The 23,513-nt window shown below is 35.3% G+C and overlaps 1 protein-coding gene across 6 annotated transcripts in view; it reads left to right on the top strand.

Moving 5' to 3' along the window:
• The window catches only part of TRAF3 (TNF receptor associated factor 3), a 158,993-nt gene extending 135,817 nt beyond the window's left edge, over window positions 1-23,176 (top strand). For all 6 annotated transcript variants that reach the window (XM_031953210.1, XM_031953209.1, XM_031953208.1 and 3 more), the window contains 3 exons: window positions 7,151-7,291; window positions 13,867-14,041; window positions 15,458-23,176. In XM_031953210.1, coding sequence (XP_031809070.1) covers window positions 7,151-7,291; window positions 13,867-14,041; window positions 15,458-16,029 — 888 coding nt within the window. In that variant the 3' untranslated portion in view covers window positions 16,030-23,176. The remainder of the gene's footprint in view (window positions 1-7,150; window positions 7,292-13,866; window positions 14,042-15,457) is intronic.
• Window positions 23,177-23,513: the final 337 nt, after the last annotated feature.

The raw sequence follows: 23,513 nt of genomic DNA, 5'->3' as shown, positions 1-23,513 counted from the left end.
GGCCTTGAGGTCTGAGGCTTCCTAGAAGCAGTTTTGAAGGAAAATCCTTTTGGGAAAGCTATTGAAGGAAGATTAGGATTTTACACCAAAACATTTTCATTCCACATAAAAATAAGATACCTTCTTATTGCAAATAATATCTTTTAAATTGCTAAATAATCTTCTTGAAAAGCAAAATAAAAACATATTTTATTTATCTTCTCAAAAGTACTATTTAATATGCATTCTTAATTATAACAAAAAAATAAGAATATGTGTCTAAATAACAGCAAAATAAAACAAAGGTACCAGGTCACTGTCACTTTTTTTTATGAGCTGGATTGCTCTCAGAATTTTCTGGGAACAAAAACTCAGATAAGCAATGCTTTCCCTCACAGTAACTCTATGAGATGAGTAGCATAGATTCATTCCTATTTTACAAAGAAAGAAACTGAACCTCAGAGAGGCTAATTTACCCAGAGAAGTCATAGCAAGTAAATGTCAAAGCCAATATTCTAGTCCCAAATCTCTGATTTTCCTCCATACTGCATCACAATTTGCTTGGTGCACAAGCTGGTCTTTTCTCTGAATATTATACAAACATGTATTTTTATTTTCACTTTCTTTTTTTATTGTATGCGTTAGATTATGGTCATTTATGTTTGTAACTAGTCTAGTAATTTTCTATTCTAACACTGAGTCAAGATCGTGTAGTTTTCATTTTGTCCATCTCCTGAGAAGATAATTTACTGTAATCTTTGTACTTTGGCATAAGTGATCTAATCTGATAAAGCTGTGATTCTAGTTTCATTCATTCAGTTAATCTAGTTCAGCCCATACATAATATTTTGACAAATTGTCTACTGTTCTCCCTACAATACTTGATCCATTTTCAAAGCATTATAATTGTGAGAGTACTGCTTCCAAGGCTTCTTCCAAAGGCTACTTGAATCAACTTGCTGGAGCATTTTTATCTTTGGATGATTATCATTATTGTTCATTTCCTCACTTCCTGCTTCATAGTCTTTTTCCAGTTTAGAATGCATGGTTTGAATCACTGGAAATCCCAGGACATACCAGATTACTAGAATAGCTAAGTCACATATCATATGGCTTATTCTCTTAGAGAAAGGTGGTAAAAATAATTGTTTTTGTGAATTGTGTGAATTGACTTTTAATTTAATTAAAATATTACTAGGTATGACAAGGCAGAAGTCTGAAGATTACAGATGAGAACTAAAGTTTAATAGATCAGTTTGATAAATATGAAAGTCATGCCTTTCTTGGTAACTGTTCCAAGGATGTAGTATAGTTTTGGTTTTTTATATCTTTAGAGAAATCTGAATGTATGCTTATGTCAAACTTGTTCATTCCAGACATATTTCAAAAACTTCTAATTTGAAGTAGCAGGATTGTTATCATAGTGCAGTTATATAGTTATCATTTCCAAAAAGAAATGGAAAACAAAACATGTAAAAATGAAGATCTTATTGTTCTAGAGTGTTGATCAGTTTCTCCTTGTAAAATCCTCAGATCAGAATTTCATGGATGACTTCATCCTTGATTTGGGAAGTCAATCAAAAAAGCATTTATTAAGCACCTACAATATACTGGATCTTAAGGATACATTTATAAGACATACAAATAAATAAATAAATATCTACTTTTGAAGAACTTGCATTCTTTGGAAGATCATATAGACATCCAGAAGTATATGCAGAATACATACAAGATAAATACAAGGTCATGGAAGGGAGGTCAACAACTATTAGAGAGATCAGGAAAAGCATCATATAGAAGGCAGTGTTTGAGCTGCATTTTCTAGGACAGAGCTTCTTAAACTTTTTTCATTCACAATACCTTTTCACCCAAGAAATCTTTAAGTAACCCCATGTTGAATCTGAGCTGAGGTGTTTCTGGCAGTGCTGGTGTTGTGTGTTCAAAATTAAGGCTGCAGTAAAGTCACAGGATGCAGCACAATCAAGTACTGCCAGCAACACCTTGGGTTCATTACCCCTTTAATTAATTTTTTTGCCTAATAAATATTGATTGATTGATTGATTCTCAATGTCAGCAGTATTACCTCTACCTTCTCTTAGAGAACTACCACTTTGATTTCAAATTAATTTTTGGTCATTGCAATCAGAAACCTTTTACTGTTGCCAAATTTTTCAAGACCTCCACATTGTTACATGACCCCATATGGAGCTCAATCCACAATTTAAGAAGCTTTATTCTAGAAGTTGAGAGATTCTCTGAATGGTGAGGTGGGAAGTCCATTGTGGATATGGAGAGTGATCAGAGATGGGAGATGGACTACCTACCATATGGAAGGAATTTAGTTTGGCTGAAATGTAGAGTTCAGGAAGGGGAGTAATTTGATTTTACATCTTTTAAAAACAATGAACCTTATATTTTAGAATGAGAGTAAAGAAAAGATTGGCTATTTGTCTTCCATAATAACTTTCATGAAACTCCACTTCTTTACAAATAACAGTATTAGAGTATATGTTACTCCTGCTGCTTTATATACTTTCCTGGAAAAAAGCTTAGTTTTTGGAGGCACTTAATATTTGGAATTTATACTTGTAACAGCCTAGATGAATAAAGTCCTTCTTCAGAAACTGGTTTCAACCTATCTTTTCTGTCTTAATTTATATTACTCCCCTTCCTGATGCTTATATTGTAGGGTCATAGAATGTAGAATTTGAATGTATTTTAAAGATGCAGTTGATTTGATGTACAATTTTTTCTCTTTTATAAAACATAAGATCTTGAGTAGGAATTGTAGAAATTGTGAGCCATGATCTCTGGGTACAGATGTTTTCAGTTTCTACTTTAGAATTGACTGTACTTCTTAGGCTACATCAACCATGTGCACACTTAACATGCATAAAATAAGAGAAAGCCCCAAACTGAATATTTCTACCACTCTGAACTGGTTTTTTGTTCTCTTCAAGTCTCTTGTATATAATAGCAAAAATTCAATTTGTAAGATGTTATTAGAGGCATAAGGGAATAACAAGCCTGCCAGTTCTTTTTGATGGACAAAAGAAAAAATAGTATTATTAGTGCTGGCAGCTCAAAGATAGATGAATTTAAATTTTTTTTAAAGATTAAAAACATGGAATTTTGTCATGCTATTTGGTACATTCTTTTAATGAAAAAATTGAGGCCATTCATCATGAGTTGCTTTTTTTCCTTTTCTCTTCATCTCAGAATCTTTTCTCCTCATTCCCTTTTCCTTTCTCCTTTCTGAAGCCAGCCCTTCTACACGTGCTCTTGAGTCTGTGTTCTCCTGCCTTTTTCAACAAATACCTTTCCCTATCTACTGGTTCCTTTCCTACTGGCTTTGAACTTGTCCAAATCTTAAAAACTTTCACTAGACTCTTACCATTCCCTCAAAAGATATTATTCTATACCTTTCTTTCCTTAGAAAATTTTAAAAAGCTTTTTATTCACTGCTTCTACTTTCTCTTCTACCATCTATCCCTCAACTCTTTACAATCTGACTTCTTTTTTTTTTTTTTTTTTTTTTTAATTTAATAGCCTTTTATTTACAGGATATATACATGGGTAACTTTACAGCATTAACAATTGCCAAACCTCTTGTTCCAATTTTTCACCTCTTACCCCCCCCCTCCCTAAATGGCAGGATGACCAGTAGATGTTAAATATATTAAAATATAACTTAGATACTACAATCTGACTTCTTACCTCATCACTCAACTAAAATGTTCTCCCCAAGTTACCAATGAAATCTAAATTACCACAGCTGATGATCTTAATCTTCTTTCTTCTTGAGCTCTCCACATTTGACACAGTTGACCACTATTTCCTTCTGAATACTCTTTCTTCCCATGCTTTTAATTCTGGCCATTCCTTCTCAATTTCCATAATCCATATCATGTACTCTAACTGTAAGTTCCTTCCAGGGCTATTCTTTTTCTATACATTTTTTTTTTCTGTGTGTGTCTGTGTGTCTGTGTGTGAGATCTCATGAACATGGGTTTAGCTTCATTATTATCATTTTGCATATCACTCGTAGATCTAAATATATCCAGCTTTAGTTTCTTCCCTGACCCTCAGTCCCAAATTACCAAAGGCCTTTTGGACATTTCAAAGAGCTTGTCTTGTAGACATCTGCCTCAGCATGACCAAAATATTTCATTATCTTTCCCCTCAAACACCTTTTTAAAAAATTTCCATATTTCTATCAAAGTTACCACTAATCATGTTTGTAACCTTGGCACAGTCCCTAACCACTCACTCTTTCATACCCAAATTTCCAATCAGTTGCCAAAACTTGTTTCTACTTCAAAATCCCATTTGACTCTCTCTTTACTCACAAAGCCACCATCTTAGTTTAGACCCTCATCACCTCTTATGTAGACTGTTTTTTTTTTCCTTTTCTAGATTGCTATTCCAGTTTTCTCCCTGCTTTAAGTCTCTTCTCAATCAAATTAATCTTCTTCATATCTGCTAAAGTGTTTTTCCTTAAGTGCAGATCTAACTGTGTCGGTCAGTCCCTTCTTAAGCTTCAGAGGTTCTAGATTGCCTCCAGGCTCATTTTGCTTTTAAAGCCCTTTATAACTTCTCTTTCCAGCCTCATTTTATATTGCTTTCCCTCCTGAATTCTGATCTAGATAAACTGGCTCTCTTGGTATTCCTCACACTGTTCCACTCTATCTTCACCATCCCCTATTCTTGAAATGCACTGGTCTCCTCACCTCTGCCTCCCAGAATCTCTCTAGTCTTTTAAGATACAGTGCAGATACCCCTTTCTGCAGATCTCTTCAACAGTTAGTGCCCTCCTTCTCTAAGTATTTTAAATTTAACTACATTTTATTTATTTGTAGTCACGCTCACTGTATTCTTTTTCTTGTCTCCCCTGAAGGAAGGTAATAAGCTTCTTCAATAGTCAGTCATTAAACATTTATTAAACACTTTCTACATGTCAGTCACAGCACTAAGCACTGGAGATATACAAATAAAAACAGATAGTCTCTGATCTCAAGAAGCTTATATTAGATTAATGGTGGCTGAAATAGTCAGGGTAGCAGAAAATATCTGATGCAGAGGAATGATGGAGAGTTTCAGAGAAGTACAAAAGCAGTGTAGCTGATGGGAAAGGAAGTTCTTCCTGAGAGATGAGGTTTTATGCCTCATCTTGTATCCATAGCACCCAGCATATTATATAACTAGTGCTTAATAAATACTGATTGGATGGTTGAGTCTCATATGCAGATTAGGACCTTCAGGAGAGATGAATTCAGGATTCCCCCTTTAGGAAAGATCGCTTAAATTGTGAATGCCAAAGAGCACTGTCTCCATGAATGCAACAAAGATAACATCTTTTAGGAATAAAAATTAATTCACTAGAGGGAGTGGACCTAGAAGTTTGAGAAATTAGAATAACTTTAATAATTAGATATTGACTCTAGGCCCTAAGGAAATTAGTTTTTGGTGACCAAGAGAGGTCATGTATTTAATATTCTTATTAGTGTAATGAGAAATCACATACCATAAAATAAATTCTTTTTGATATAATGAGAAATCGTATTTTGCCCATGAGAAATTATGTATCTGTGATTCTAGATGAAAATGTTAGTTTTTTAAATAAACAGAAATGCCAAATTTCACTATTTGCCTTGGGTTAGTAGATAGTTTTTGTGCATGAAAATGACTCCTATACTATTTTATGTGGAAAGAAAAATATTGAGGAATGGCACCATTTGAGCTCATGTCATTTTATACATGAGACCCATGTGTCATAGTGGATTGAAGGCTGAGCATAGAGTAAAGAGGATCCTTCCTCTTATAGTCAGTTACCTGTTGTGTGATCCTGGATGAATTGCTTAAACTTCTCTGTATTTGAGGCAATTCATTAAAATGTATCTACCAATTCATAGACACTCTGTGACTGATTGTCTGAGAAGGTGACACTGATAAAAAAAAAAAAAACATAGATCCTTCCAGTATTCATAGTTATAGTACCTTCAGAGAACTGTTTCCTGTAGTTGTTCTTGTGAATCTGTTTTAAGCAGAAGCAATCGGTAATAGCATACCAAGATGAAGTTTTCTGTAATTTAAATGTAAAGAAAATAGGTAATGCTTTCCATATGGTGACCACTGGTTTCCCTTACTCTTGGTATTTTAGAATCTTTTCTGATGAATTTCACGTTATTTTCAGAAATACATATTATATGAGGGCAGCTAGGGATTGAGTACCAGCCCTGGAGTTAGAAGGATCTGTGTTCAAATCCAGCCCCAGACACTTAGTAGCTGTGTGACTCTGGGCAAATCACTTACCTCTGATTACCTTGCCAAAAAATACATATCATATATTACAAATTACAGGTCCAAAATAGCTCATCTTCTACTTCTGCAGGGAAGCCCAAGATCCTATCCCAAACTGCTATTAGAACAATAGAGATTGAAATAATGTTATATCATTATACATACATTATACATACATACATACATACATTCTCTTTCTTTTTCTGGGAGTACTTGCATTTCATTATTTTCCTTGATCTAATAGGCTTGATCATGTTTTGTTGGACTTTCTGAATTCCAATGACAACATTTACTTTTTGAGTGGTTGATATTGCCATCCCAATTCACTTCAGAAAGAATCAACTATTACAGTAATGACAGTAGTAGAAACTGTAACAATTTTTTATATTTTATGATATATCCAAAGAGTAGCCTGTGATCTATTACTCTGTTAGTTTCAATACATTTGTTGGATTGGAATTTACCAAAAAGATCTACAGGACCTCTCACTTTAGTATTCAGAATGTTGACTCCCTTTTAGTGTTGCAGACAGATTTCTCTCTTCTGGTCTTGGAGAAGGGCTGACTTTATTATAAAAATTCATTTTTGCATCATGATTGAAAAAAGATGCTTGGAATAGTGGGTCAAGAAGACCTGGGGCTAACCAAGTCCTATCCCACTGGCTATGTAACCCTGGGATTATTACATAATCTTGCATCGCCCTAGAAAATTCTCTAGAGCTTGGAAATTAAAGATCACTTCTTAATCTGAATCAATATAAAGAACAAATAATAAAATAAGTCCAAATTCTCCATCCCCTTTTGACTATATGATATTGTTTGATAGTATATAGTCACGTGCTGGTGAATTAATTGTAGAATTTTCTTTCCAGGTTTCCTTGCTACAGAATGAAAGTGTAGAAAAAAACAAAAGTATACAAAGTTTACACAATCAGATTTGTAGCTTTGAAATTGAAATTGAAAGACAAAAAGAAATGCTCCGGAATAATGAATCCAAAATACTTCATTTACAGGTAAGTATTATTAAAACTCTGTTAGGTTAAGTTAAGATAAAAGTTACATGCTCTCTTTTCTGTTTAAGGACTTTTCCAGTGTGATAATAAAATTAAAACTAATTTTTATTTCATTTTTAAACAAAAACCATATTTCATGTAATCTTATATAGATTAATCTATCATACTTAATGATATTTATGGTTGTTATTTCCTGCATGGCAATTTAAAATAAATGTTAAACAGTTAAAATACATGGTTATAATTAGTGTTATTTTTATACAACTAAAATAAATTCTTCTAGTTTTTCCTCTTTTCATTTTGTTAGTTCTCCAAGTACCTATAAAGAATACCAGTTTAGTTTTCCATGATTCTATGTACATTAATAATTATTACACACATATTCACTGATGCACACCTAGAAACTAAGGACATGCCTGGAATTTCCCAATATCTGAGGTATCCTGTATCCCAAAACTATTTCATGAAACTGAAATTTCTTCTGTTTTTCTCCTTGAGTCCTTTAAGGATTTACTGAGCACTGAATCCAGCTGCTTCCAGGTCTCATGTATCTTTTAAGCCAGTGGGAACTGGACTTCAAGGGAGGTTGTGAATGTCCATTATTAATTTCATGAAACAGTGGTGATGTGCTTTCCATTTCATCAGTTTTACAGCATGCTTTGAAATAAAGAATCAAAAGGAAACATGGTTTAGTGATTAGCACAGCCATGGGAACTGGGAGTTTGGGTTTCAGTGCCTAATTTTATCAGTTGCCTTGTTTCTTGGTCAAACCCCTAAACTCAGGTACTTTTGTTTCTTTGTGTAATGAAAGTACCAAGGAGTCCTATATAAATTAAACTCAATTTAATTTAACAAGTAGTTATTAAATATGTTTTGTGCAAAACATTATGTTAGCTGCTAGAGATAAAGAAATGACTCCATAAAAACTTACAAGTTATGGGGTATGGAAGAGAGGGGTAGGAATAATTATACCAATTAAATTCAACATGCATTGATTTAGCATCTGCTCTGTATAAGGCCCAATGACAGATGCTGTGTGCACAGCACGTACACAAAAGCAACAGTCTACCCTTGAAGAGTTTATATTCTTCTGGGAAAAGGAGGGATACAACATGTATATAGACGTGAGATTTGCCTCTAGAAACTCCTTGTGAAGGTACTCCCACTGACCAATGGAGATCAGCACTTGTTTTTACAATTTACAGTGTTAGAGAATTTCATCAGAAGCACTGAGAGAGATTAAGTAATTTGTCTCACCTTAGAGTGTCAGAGGCAAAACTTGATGCTGTCTTCCTAACTCTGAGGCTAACTCTGTCTGTCTGTCTGTCTGTCTGTCTCTCTCTCTCTCTCTCTCTCTCTCTCACACACACACACACACACACACACACACACACACACACCCTTGTGCCTTACACAATCTGTATAGAGAGAAGTAAATACAAGAAGATCCGAGGAAGGTATAAAGCATTTTGGGGAATTTGGGACATCCCATTGCTCATTCCTTGATCCCTCTTTTTACTTCCAGCTCTCTGAACTCCTCCTTTCCTCCAAAGTTTAGCTCAGGTGCTGCCTCTTCCAAGAGATTTTTTTTTTTTTTTTTTACAACCTCATGAAAATATTGATCATTTATTTTGTACAGATTTTTTTATTGGCTTCTCTACCTTCATATTGTTTCCTCCAGGACATAAGATATTTAAGGGCAGGAATTCATTCTTGTCTTTGTTTGCTCAGCACAAAACATGGCACCAGAACGTAGAGGCACTTGTTAAATTTTTGTTGAATTTCTGTTCTTCTTATCCAACAAATGACTGCTCCTCCAATCCATGAATTTTGTTTGCATAAACATGGCATCACAAGATCATAAAAGTCAATTCAGAAGCAACTTTCGAAATCTAATTAAAGCTCCTTATTTTGCTGACACAGAAACTGAGGTCTCTAGGTTAGATCTCTTGCTTTGGACCCAGAAGCATATCACTTACAAATTCAAACATACTTACTAGTATGTTTGAAGGGCCATAGCTATCTAACCTACAGATTGAAGTTATTAGTGTACTCCCTTCCTGAATATTGTTATGATTACAAGTAATCATACATGTGTTTCCTTAAATATGAAATATTTAATGCAGATTCATAATCATTTTTGGAAATGCTCATCCTCTCCTTTTAAATATTGTACTAGGAAAGACATTAGTCCTGAAATTAGCCTTTCTGAAATATGTGACTTGTAACAACTTCAGAAAAGTGAGAATTCCATATATTATTAGAAAGCTTGTTACTCATAATTCATTTACAGGCGTGAAGTAATGTTTCTTATAGGTAAAATCTCCATGACTTTTTAAGGTTTACAAGATTTCCTAACCTCATAAGGAATAGATAGTTTAAGGCAGTTTGGCCATTTTAGAGATAAGGAAAATGAAACTGAGAAAAATCAAGGTCATGTGATCAGAATTTAATCACTTCACCACATCTAAAAATCACCGGGGGAAAAGATTCTGAGTTTAGGGGATTCACAAGCACACAAATTTATGTACCACTGAATTAGATTAAAATTAATTTTAGATATAGTCAAAGGAAGTATATTTATCTCAACTCAGAATTAAAGCGTTGAATTCATTTTAAGCTGTGCCCTTTTCTACCTTACTCTATTCAAAATGTATCTTATTTATATATAGCATTCATGTGAAGGTACCATTTATTAGAACATTTAGATATGTTAATTAAGAGAACAATTCATGATATTAGTTATTTGACACTATTAGGAAAATAAATGTTTAAATTAAGATGAATTTCATTAAGGTGTTAGATTGTTTATAAATCCACTTCTTCACACCCATGTAACAAAAATTTATCTTGAGTTTAGTTTAGTGGATGCCTTGCCTTCAAGGATGAGATCATATTTATAACTTACATGAGGAAAGTATCACCTTCTATTCAAATTATTCCATGTTTACAGGTCAAAAACCCACTTAAAAATAAACATTTTCCTCCTTTGCTATGACTGGAAACTTCTCTTAAGTGGTTTCCAAAGGCAGTTTGGGTCTTTTCATCATCACCATCTATGAGTTACATAAAGTTCAGACTTCTGTGCCATGTGACACCTTAAAATTTACATGTCCCATTCATGAACCAAGGGTGAAATATAGGTGGTAGTTTAAATTACTAGTATCTACACAGAACAAAATTGACCTATATGATTATATTCTGTTCCATACATAATGTTACATAGATTTTCTCCATATAATCTGACTTGGAAGTACCCTCAAATTTCATTCATCCAAATTTCTCTAATTGAATATTTGTGATACCTCATATAGAAGGTAGTGATAAGCCACAATTAAACCTTTCGTTCATAAAATATTTGGCAGTTTTCAAGCCCCTTTCCATGGATTGTCTAATTTGATTCAGGCCACTCAACAGTCTGATAAGGGAGGCAGGCTAGGGTTATATTCCTCATGTCATAGATAAGAAAACTGAAACCCAAGGTGGAGTGAGTTCCCAAATTCATGCGCCCAGTATACAGAACATGGGCACAACAAGGACCAAGTCTTTTGTCTTTAGTTCAATGTTCTTCCTTATAAATTAGTATAAATAGACTTAATTCAGAACTCAAATGCTTAAATAAATTTTTTTGACTAGACTTATTAAGCACTCTAGTTTCTACTAGCTTACCTGATTTTACTTCAATTAACTAATTAATCAACAAGAATTTATTAAGTATATACTATTGCCAGACAGTATGCTGGGTATGGAGTATACAGAAACAAAAGATAATCCATTGCTTCTTTACAACCTACTGCAGGAATACAATATGCTTATTAGGATTCATTTGTACTCTTGTTTATAGTATTGTAGTACTTCAAAGGAATCAGATTATTTTTAAAAACAGATTTTTTTTCTCTACCTCCAATAGAACTCCTTCCCTCCCTACTGAAAAAAATCAAATTCACATACACGTACATATGCACACATACAGACATATACAAACTTGGGCACATGTACACAGAGGCATACAATTCTATATTGGAGTCTTTACTGTGCATTGTACTTGTTTGATAACAAAATAATCTTATTCCCATAAGAATTATATTCTTTTGAGAAATTATTGTTATATTTTTAAAATATGCAAGTAATTACTTTTTCTTGGAAAGAAGAAAAAGAGGAAGACATTTGTAGCAATGTAACTAAGTAAAAAATGTGTTCTTTTCATAGTTTCCTTTTAATTATTAACAACATGCTGTAGGTACTGAAACTTAAATGTTTAAAAATAAATTTCTAAAAGGAGAAGTAGAGGTAGTGGGGACTAACAGGGTTATCCCCTTAGATGCAATGAATGTTGGACTGCCCCTTGAAGGTAATTTACGACTCTCACAATGTGACTTAAATCTAAATTACTTTGGGTCATCTTGAGTCTTTCAAACATGCAAATTTTTTTAGAAGCAAAAAACCCCTTTAGGTTCTGAAAGTGGTCCCAAACTGTGCATGACACTATTAGGGCAGACAAGAATCTGAAACAAATGGGGCAGGAAAATTACTCTTGTCACCCAAATGACAGTAGGATTCCTGTTATTATTGTATTATTGTTCACATGAAATTTACCACTGATTCTGTAGGTGAGATCTCTACCAAATCAATTAAATTGAGATGCTAGGAATCAATTATTTCACCTCTTTGCCCCTCAGTTTTCTACTCTGGATACAAGGAATCAGACTAGACCAGCATTGTGGTGTCTGAAAAGAGCTCTGAGCTAAAGATCAAGAGTGAGAGTGTGAAAGAAATGGATTCTCTTTTGCCAAAAAAAAAAAAAAAAAAAAGTATAAAATAGTTAAATAAAAATATGAAATATCCCAAATAGGAAAATTTACAGAAACTAGTATCAGAAAAACAAAACAAAACTATTATTGAATTGGAAGCTGAGTGAATCAGTAAGGAACCTGGAGTTTAAAAGATCTGAGTTTAAATCATGTCTCCAACATTCTCTAGTTGTGCAAGTCACTTAATCTTTCTTAGTCTCAGTTTCCTTGTGTATTAAATGGTGAAAATAGCATTTACCTCACAGGGTCAGTGTCACATGAGTATGGATATACATATATCCATGCCATGTGTGTATATATATACATGTATATTATACATATTTTTATACATATACATTATATATGTATATGTGTGTAGCACTTTGCAAATCTTAAAAGGCTATTTAAATAATGCTAGAGATTGTAACTATATCAGTACTGTAATACTTAAGTGGATCCATGATCTCATCCACGTAAACAGTGATGCAAATTACCCTTCTCCTTTGTGACTTTTGTCCACATCTTTCTATAAATCTTTCCTGTGAGGTCCCACCCAATAAACTTCCTCTAGATCTTTTGATACTGGATAGATATCTGGTAGATAGACACTGGGTAGACAGTGGAGTACGGTAGCATTTTGTATTATCCTTTGTTCATCATCTGATAGCGGGCTTCTTTCTTTTCCTATCATATGCTTCTCTGACAATATCCTTTGTGCCTCTTCTTGGGCACAGTTCTTCCCCTGGTATAATGTTGTAGCTTCCCAGGTGCCTCTCCATTGTCTTTGGATGATTCTCAACTTAAATTCTTCCAAAATGGGCATCCCTGACTTCTAATCAAACAGAATTACCAGAAGAATATTGAGGTTAAAGCAGAAGAAGAGATTTGAAGTCATTAAAAGCCCTCGCAGTTTCCCTAACACAATCCAGGTTGCTTTCATCCTCTAGTTCATTTCTAAGCACAGTTTATTGCTTATGGAGATATATGTGTGGATGGACTAGCTTTGAGGGTTGTTAACCCAACCACTTATTGTAGTGAGCCTCACCCCTACTTGGATTCACTTGGACTCAAGAAGTGTCCTCTTTGATGATGGTAAACAGCTTTAACAAGTATATGAATCTTGTTTTATGTTTTATTTAATATTAGTAATCAGAGTCATCAAGGAAATTTTCTGTTGTTGTATAGTTCTAGGTATGCAGTATGATTTAGAAGCCAGAAAGAGTCTGTGTGTATGTATGTGTGTATATATATATGTATATATATATATATATATATAGTAGAATCTTATATATTCCACATCATTTAGAAAATAATGTGACTAACAAGATGTAGTCTGTTAGAAAATGTTCACAAAAGCTTGCTTGTTCCCTTCTCACTCTCATCAAGAATGACCTTGATGTGTGTGTATAGAATTATCTTGATTATCTACTCCAGTTTGATTGTGAAGAGGTTCATTTCTCTGACCTCATCTTTCAGACTCTGAATCTTAAATACAATTGTGATTTTTCAGTAGAAAAGAAATCTCAGGAAAGCAATATATTCAACAACCACCACCACCAAAAATAAAACAAAACCTTCTCTTTTGTAAGGTATTGAACTAGGGATTGAAGTTCTCTCTTGTGGTAGATTTCAGAAAACTTAGGTTATTTTTACTTGAGTTTCTGATCATCTTGTCCATATTAATGTAGTTGTGTGCAATTTTTGTTGTTCTTCCTGTTTCATGCTTAATGCATTTTCAAGCATTTCTAATTGATTTTGCTTTTTCATTCCCTTTGTACTGAAAAGCGAGTGATTGATAGTCAGGCTGAGAAGCTAAAAGAACTGGACAAAGAAATACGTCCCTTCCGACAAAACTGGGAGGAGGCTGACAGCATGAAAAGCAGTGTGGAATCCCTCCAGAATCGAGTAACAGAACTGGAAAGTGTGGATAAATCTGCAGGACAAGCGGCACGAAATACAGGTGAGAAAAGAGAGGCAGAAAAAGTGGAGAATGTCTTATTGTCTCCTTGAGGTATATAAGATAGCTAGAATCTTTGCATCCCACTGAACTCTCCTCTCCAAGGGAAAATTGGCACATTGATTCTTCAGTTATCATAAGAAAAGGCCATCTGTGTAAAAGTCATTTACATGTGGCAAATTTCTCAGATAATACCAGTGACTTGTGTACTAAATTTAGTCTCATATTATAGAAAAAGCCCTGGTGTTAAGAGTGACAGAGAACAAGAGTAGATGCATGTTACAAGTACAGTGTACATATCTAGGAGCCTAATTAGTTCATGGCTTCCAGGTAGTTCATCATTTTTCCATGAATTCAGCAGTGCCTCCATCTATAGATAAAATGATAGATTTAGAATTTAAGATAATCCAGTATAATCCTCTCATTTTATAGTCTGGCGCCTGAAAAGGTTAAATGATTTGCCTCTGGTCACCCAGCTCTAAGTTCAAATTCAAAGCTCTTTTCCCTGAATTGTGCTGCTTTTCAGTGTTCTAGAGGCAGTTGAAAATACGAGCTGGGACCTTGGAGGAAAGGAATGGACATTTTTATTCACATAGATTAATATTTATGACCTTGGAAGAGAGTTTATTTAGTATAGAACAAATAGAGTAGTCTATCCCCATATTGATAGGATTCTTTTCTGAATCTGCTGAATGGTTTCATGAGTCACTGTGGCCAAAAAAATATATTCCCTGATAGCTAACTTGGTGAGGTAGCTAACCTTCTCCACATTTAATTATGTTAGTGTTTTGCCTGTCCTCAAAGCCTTCCCAGTTTAGAGGTGAGAATAACGTTATCATTATTGTCATTATCTTGATGTTCTTGTTGTTTTATTATTGGTATTTATGTTATGAACTGGAGAGTGAAAATGGGCAATGCTTAAAATTATGTCTGAAATGGAGGTCTGTGCATGGTCATATGATCACAAAGTGACTTTAGCTACAGTAAGGAAGATTTTGTAAAAAAGTGCAAGAGTAATAAAAAAGAAAGTTAGAATATTGTAAATTTAATAGGAATTGAACAAGGAATTTAGTGATTGGTATGGAGAAGAATGAACCACGTTGGAATAAAGTGACTGTTCTTGACAGCCGACTACATGCTGCAGAGTGAAAAAATAGACTTGTCAGACTACTACTATTGATTCAGGGATTTAGAGAGCAGGGATGATAGGAAAATTCTTAGGGAAGCCATATGTATTTCCTCCTATCCAATCCCTTTCACCCTACCAAATTTTACAATATTGCTCTATCGTAGATAAAGACTATTTTGGTTCAAGTGGCAGATTTTAGCTAAAGTATATCAGCGTGAGCTGTGTGAATCGTGCCATTGCTGATATTTTAAAGTAGTTGAGTTCTATTTCTTTCCCTTCCTCTCTTTTAGGCTTGCTTGAGACACAATTAAGCAGACATGACCAGATGCTAAGCGTTCATGATATTCGACTGGCTGACATGGACCTTCGATTCCAAGTCCTAGAAACCGCCAGCTACAATGGGGTGTTAATCTGGAAAATTCGAGATTATAAACGACGGAAGCAAGAAGCTGTCATGGGGAAGACCTTGTCGCTGTATAGCCAGCCTTTCTATACTGGCTACTTTGGCTATAAGATGTGTGCTAGGGTTTACCTTAATGGGGATGGGATGGGGAAAGGAACTCACTTGTCTTTGTTTTTTGTCATAATGCGTGGAGAATATGATGCTTTGCTTCCTTGGCCATTTAAGCAAAAAGTGACTCTCATGCTAATGGATCAGGGATCGTCTCGTCGTCATTTAGGAGATGCTTTCAAACCTGACCCAAACAGCAGTAGTTTCAAGAAACCTACGGGAGAGATGAACATTGCATCTGGGTGCCCTGTCTTTGTGGCCCAAACTGTTCTAGAAAATGGGACGTATATTAAAGATGATACTATTTTTATTAAAGTCATAGTGGATACATCGGATCTGCCAGACCCCTGACAAATAAATGGGGAAATGGATTTAAGCAACAGATAACCCCAGTTGGGGGTTTTGAACCAGTCTGTCTTCAATGAGGTCCTAAGCTCAGAAGAGGACCTTGTGGACCAGAAGGAAGAGTCTGAAGGCATAATTGCATAGGGTCCAATGGTGAAGTAGCAACACATTAAGAAATCATACCTTGGTATATTTTCTAATAGAACTAGCAACACTTCAACTCTGAAGAATTATTTATCCATCATTGGGATAAATATTACTGTCAGAGGGTTTTAATTTTTATTTTTAAAGATCTAGTTTATTGAGGTAGAAAGACATATATGCTAAACAAAACAAACAAACAAAACAGATATGATTTTTCTTCCTTAAACTAGAACACCAAAAAATTCACATGGGGATAGCTGGATATGTCAGCATGTTAAGTAAAAGAAGAAATGATGAAATCATAATGCAGTTCTGATATATTCATTCAAAAAAAAAAGCAAAGTGCAATCTTGTTTCAAATACAATATATTGTCTATTTTTAAGGCCTCACCTGGTCTCTGTTTTAATAATTTGTTTGTCAGAAGACCCTGAAGTACTCAGTCTCTAAATTCGGAATCATTTTTTGATTTAAAGTTTTACTGATAATTATTAACACAAACATCTTATTTTAAAATGTTGATAGACTGATATTTCTTGGAAGAAAATGTAAAATATCAAACACTGGTTATCACTTGTGATAGGAAAGAAAATATTCAATCTGTTGTTATTTCTCGTTAGAAATGTAAACCTACAATATATGTCGTAGTTAATGACACTACTTCAAAATTATTAAGAAAGAAAAATTGCTCATGGATGCCGTGCATCATTCTCAGATTTATAATTGTTTTCACCCTAAAATAGGGCATTTGTTGAACTCTGAAGTTCTAGACAAAAATCCTGTAGGTTTTTAAAGCTCTGCCCCATGTGTTCAAATGATCTCTCTATTGCTGATGACACAAATATTAAATCTTCAAGATGCTTAGTGTTCTGGGGGGTGGGAAAGGCGGTTCATGCAGAAGGTGGTCACTTTAGATATGTTTATTCATTCTGTCACAATTGCTGCATTTTGTTAAAGATCTCAGAAAGTGGTCTTTTCATTGAGATGGTGGCATAATGTACATGTGCCTTAGATGTGACATGCTGCTTCTATATCATAGATTTGTACTCAGTTAAATTAGAGAAAAATGATAGCTTAACTAGACTTTTCTGTTGTTATCTGTGGACTTTATCCATATGAGGGCCCCGTAAATGATTTCCCAAATGTGCTGACAAGAAGCCAAACTAGCCTTTTGGCCTCTGGAGCTTCCCTTGCTTGATTGTTGTGGATTCCAAATCTTCAGGCCCCAGCAGTTTTCTCACACTGCTCCCATGGAGCTTGGTCTTAGGGCTTTGATCCCATCCCCAAGGCTAATGTGGAGTAGAAAATTATATCCTCTTCCACATCCCTGTGTGGAAGAGGAAAGCTCAGATGACTAAAGGGACTCATCTGGACTTTCTCAAAATGTAAATTGCATCTCCCCTCAGGGATGGCTTGTTGAGGCAGACTCTCAGACATCCCTCTCATCCATCTCTTTTCTAGGGAAATGCTGTCTAGGCTTCTATGGGCACAGCCTGAGCTTTCCTAGAAGGCTTTTTCTCAACCCCACCCCACCCCCACCCCGCCCCGTTTACCTTCTTCTCTTAATGGTCTGACTGTGATTAGGAATTTGATGACCTATCTCCTGTCTTTTACCTTTTACTATGCACCATGTTCTATGGGTGCTTCTTAACATCGATGGGTGCTAAACCTTGATGGGTGCTTCTTAGGCAAAACCAATGTGTATGAACTACCCCATCTGTGCCACGTTCAAGAGAAATTTGCACCCCCACCATTGGCCAGTTGGGCGGTGCTCCTCAGACTGCCTGCCTCTTGGGCTCTTCCTACAATCTGTAGCATGGGGACAGTTGGATTCATGCCTCTGTAGTTCACCTTGTCTCTGGTGCTATTGTCTGTCATGGGTGTGCCTTCACATACAGTGCCTGCAGGAAGGACTTTCCCATTACAAACAGTAATTCAACACATACCATAAGTATTCAGTGCATACCATAAGTGGTCTTCATTGGTTTTCCAAGCACCTGTATCAGTAAAACCTATTATTGTTTAAGTAGCACAAACACTCCATTTATTTGATTTCCTTTTATTCCTTTTATTCATCACCATCCTGTTCCTTTGGGGGGTGGGGAACACAAGTTAGTGCCATCACTTGAGACCTAATTTGAGTCACGTTTCTATCACTACTCATTGAGGAAGGACTTCCTGCAGAAGATCTGACAGCTGCAGTATTTTACAGGCTGCCCACCTAAAACCACTGTTACCTCGAAGGTATGCCCTGAGTGTGCCCTGGATCTTGTTCAGGTGTGGGTTCTCCTAAGAGGCTTTTGGATACAGGCAGCCTGGCAGTTCACATAGTGGACCTCAGGTCTCTTTACTGAGGCCATGGGCACCAATAGGGACTGCTCCCAAGGACTTTTTTTTCCAACACAGAAAACCATATAAGATTGTCTGAAATTTTAAAAGAAATACAAAAAACATTTGTGGCCTTGTAAAGAAATCCCCTCCTTAGATTGAATCCTGGTTTGAGTTGGGGATTACCTCGAAGCATTACATTGAAGCATCCATTCCCTTTATAGTAGGACTTCTCCAAATAGATTTCCCAGACTAAGACTATTGGTTGAATAAGGTAGAAATTTTTTCCCTTGGCTTTCGAACATATGAAGCCCATAGTATTTAATTTCAGTAAAACTGTGAAATCTCACCTAAAGCAAGGAGGTGCTGTTATGTCTTATAGTCTTTTAATAATTAGGTTAATATTTATTGGAACTTTTTTTTCAATATACCTTTTGGATTTTCTCTCAAATACAGCAAACTTGTCAGAAAGCTTTTTGAGTCTTTTACATACTCTATATTTTCAGTTTTGCTACCAATAGTTAGCATAACTAGAATCTCTTAAATAATATTGTTTTTCTGTTTGTACTACTGTTCCCAAAATAGCCAGATGCTGTTCATTCCTATGAGACAATGGTCTGCCCTAATATAGTGGGAGAAACTAAATCCCCCAACATTTTCAAAAGGCCTCAGGCTACTAGGAGTTGACTGTTTCTATGTGTTAGATGCTCTGTGTATGTGTGCACCTTCTTTACTATTACTGAGTAACAAATTTCCAACATAACAAAACTGCTCCAGTAACTAAAAACAAAGTTAAGTTTTTGTGCATGAATTAATCTCCTTGATTTCTCTGAAACATTTCATAGTGGAAATAAGAATTTCTTCCTGCCTCTTTAATAACCACTTTTGCAGTTTCTCCCTCTTCTTTCTCCCTTTTCCTCTTTCTGTATAACTATATTTATTCATGCAGTTGACAGTGGTTGAGGCAAGAAGCATCTGCATAGTGGAATCAGACTGGAAAATCATTCACTGTGGACAATTTCACATGACCTATCCCTAATTTGATAGGAATTGTAGCACTATCAACCCCATTAAATTCTATCATTGCTGGCATGGCTTTTCATACTCATACTGGACCGGGACTTTTATATGTATTGTTGGCCCACTCTTCCATACCAGCAGGTCTTGTTACCTAATTTGTGAGTGTAACAGAAAAAAAAATGTATCTAATATGTAGTGATGCAACTTCAATGCCTAATATTCACCTGTAATTTGTAAAGATTTGCAACCCACTGAAAATCCAAACCAGGTTCTCTTCTAAGCTGGTTTTCTGCCATACTAGAAGGCAAGTTTGGAAGTTAGAACTTTTGCCTGGGATGTGACTGAAAAGTCAGATAAGACATGGAAGAGCTTTGTATCCTTTAGGGTTTTAATCTGTTGATTATTATGAATGTTGGGGTGCCATTTTATTAGTCATCAGCTGGGAAGGAGTATTGTCAATGTCCATAGTCTGAAACATCTTCTAAAACTAAAAACCAACTTCAGGGCTGAAGACAATGAGATTAAATTAATCCTTTTTCATAAGAATAATTCCATATTTTTGCATTTGGCTAATAGAGACTACAATAAATTCATGTAAATTAGATAATTGAGCTAAATGTATCAAATAAGAAAGTGACAGTGCTCTCCCAGAAGTTGAAATTCAATGGCACTTTTATAGTTTAATGCCTTGATAAATGTTAACTATGCAAGCAAAGTAGGCCAGAAGAGGTCTTCTATTTTAATGGCTAATGTTCATGACCTCAGTCTAGTTAGTAGTCCATCCCCAGGATAGATGCCCTGTGATTGACGTCTTCAGAAACATGGAGTGTACAAATCTGAGACTATGAGAAACACCTCTCCGAGGCCCATGTCTCCATATATTAATCAACCAGATGAAAAGTCAGTCAAACAGATAAGCTATGTAGAAACTATTTTGATTGTCACATATAGTGGAGTGGAAAAAATGATTGACCAGAAATTTAAAAATCTGGGTCTGACCCTTACTGGCTGTGAGACTGGCAAATCTCTTCTTCTCTCTGGACTACATTTCCTCATTTATAAAATGAGGAAGTTTGGATTAGATTATCCCTGTGGTCTGTTCTAGCTTTAACATTCTGTGATCTTACTAAGCTGATTTAAATGATTCTGTCATCATCATCACCACCAAACTGACTAGTTTTTTGACTGAAATAGCCGAATCATCTGATGATTTTGACATTGTGCAGACACAAGCCAAATCTCTTTGTAGAGATACAAGCACTTCCTAATGATGTCAAGGAAACCATTAGATAGTACCTACTTTTGACTTTTCAACCTAGGAAGGGAAAAAGCACTGATCTGCCTCGTTTCTAATCTCTAAGTCTTCTCCCCAGTAAGAGTCACAGAGTGGTGGCCAGTTATTGGGGTTACCACTCATGCAGCTCAAGCGAGGGAAGCTTTAAGAGCTATAAACCACACACTGACACTTTGGTCCATTTCTTCTTCTGGAAAGAGTATTGAAGACAGCCAACCTAATTCCCTTGAGACACGTTCAGAACAATGAATGAGTCTTACCACTCTTCTTTAACAGGCTAAGATGTACATATTGGAGGAGCTCTTGCTTCTAGCCCCTATTTCCCTTTAACATATTAAGAAATAAAACAGAATAGTGAACCACAAGGAATACTGTGCATGATTCCTCCTGGATTATCCTGAGTAGGATTTCCTTGCAGGGTCAGTCAGCCGCACAGGTGGCTCATTAAGTCAGTGAAAGCAAGAATTAAGAGCATTTTCAACACTGACATTGGGGCTTTTAAACTGAACTCTTGCCTGTTTAAAATACGTCTCATTGCTTGGATCATAGCTGTACTTCAAAGGACCTGTGATTTCATCAGTGTGGAGGTTCCTACAACCGAGGCAGATCAGAACCCTTCCAGCTAGCAATGCTGTTTCATGAGTTGCTGTGGCTGGGGTAAAAAAGAACAACAAACAAACAAAAAAACCCATCCTGGTAGTCAATCTTCTGATGATGAAGCTCTCTGAACTTAACTAGTCTGGTCTTTAAATGACAGACACAGTGTCTCGTTAGATCTGTTCTCTAAGCCTTTCCAGTTTGGTAGTTCCTACCAGATTTTGGCATTTGGCCTAATTTTTGAGAACTCAGTGTTTCCTCCATGTCACAATAAGGCATCAGAATGGGGCTGTAATGGAGGTAGGTGAAGCATTAAAATGTTAAAAAGGGCTGAACTATAGCTGTAAAACAATATTTTTTTAACATGTAGTCCAAATCTTTTAGTCCTTAGATAACCAGAAGGAAGAAAATTCAGGGAATTCACTTAAAGTGTGTAGCAGTTATGAGATGAATGTGGGATCTGTTCTCCAAATCTGTTTCTTGACCCATGATTGTAGTTTTTGTCTTCCATTTCAAAATCTATAACATTTTGCATGCGGTTTTCTCCAGAGTAGTGTTAATTTGTTAAGCGTTTAAGCCAGGTGAATTTCAGTTGAGAGTTTGATCTTTGGAAGTATGGAATACATTGGCTATCTCAATAGTGTTGGCTATGATGGCAACATTCATCTCTAGTAATTTATTAAGCATCTATGTTGTGCTAGATGTTAGAGATATAAAGGTGAATGTGACATAGATGTTCCCAAGGAGTTTACAGTCTTTTGTGAAGAAAAAGAAGTCCACAAAGAACTGTTATACAAGGAAGAGTCAGATGAATGTAAAGGAAAGTTGTAAGCAGAGAGAAATTTGAGGTGGAGAGTTCACTTTAGGAAAGAAGGATGCCTGGGAACGCTTCTTGGAGGAAATAGTATGTCTGAGGATTTGTCTTTTTCTTAGGGCTGTAAGCTTATTGGGTTTAGGGTTCTGTCCTGGTCATTGTTGTATGTCTCATGACTCTTTAGTACAGTGCTTTGCACATAGTGAGCGCTGAATAAATATTTATTGAATTTTAAAAAGGTCTTTGTCATACATTATTACACCAGTAGATTTTTTAAGGATTTTTTAAATGTCATAAGTGAAGAAAAATAGAAGCATCAGAACAATAATAAAATGAGGCTCTTATTAAGATCAGCAGAGGCCAACAAGAATTTCTAGGTAACTTTTCTCCTTCATTGAATGTGACATGACTTGAATTTCAGTACAGGATTGAAAAAGCAGATTCTCCAACTATGACCTGCACCCTTGGCAGAGAGTTGCCCAATCTGGTTTGGGAGAACAACAGAATGGGTTCCAACATCTATAATAATTGCTAAGGTACCAAGCAGCTCATTTTATCTCCTTCATTGCTGCTATATTTGGAGTATACTGTTTTCACTGTCTTGGTGAAAAAAAAAGAGTTAAAAGTTCAGAATTTCTTTAATTGTGGCATCAGACTCCAAGAAGTAGCAGTGATTGATATCAGATCTTGTTGATTGATTGATCTTATTCCCCTTGGACAAGTAGGATAACCTTTAACAACAAATGAAGTGACTTTTAATTGGAAAACTTAAAAATGGACATTATTTCCAAGGACTTCTGTAAGAAATATCTGTGGAAGAACATCAATGACAAAGAACCATATGTAAATCAATGTAAAAAAAAATTGTGTAACATTTTTGGAATTGTATTGACTTCACCAATGGTACACTTGTTGTGTTCAGTTCTATTATCCAAAAACAAAGACCAAAGAAGGCCAATCTCATGTGACTGTGTATTTTTAATCTGCCTGTTTTAAAGATGATCATATGTAGTAACCATTAGCTATAAGGATACTTTACTTCAGTACCAGTGATCTGGTAACCAGTGGTTTTATGTACTGTGTTTCTCTGCTCCTCTAAGTTTAAAAACAAACAAAAACAACAAAACAAAAAAAAAAAGAGAGACAATATTATTTATTGCTCAGCAATAACCATGTTGTTAATATCCATTAACAACATGTCTTAATTTTCCAATAGCATTATTATGTTTTGTATTTCTGTTTATTGTATATTGTGTGTGGTTTTATTTGGTATTTATTTATGTTTTGAGGTCTTG

Source organism: Sarcophilus harrisii, chromosome 2, assembly GCF_902635505.1.
Source record: "Sarcophilus harrisii chromosome 2, mSarHar1.11, whole genome shotgun sequence".
NCBI lineage: Eukaryota > Metazoa > Chordata > Mammalia > Dasyuromorphia > Dasyuridae > Sarcophilus > Sarcophilus harrisii.
This window is presented reverse-complemented; position numbering and strand designations above follow the sequence as displayed.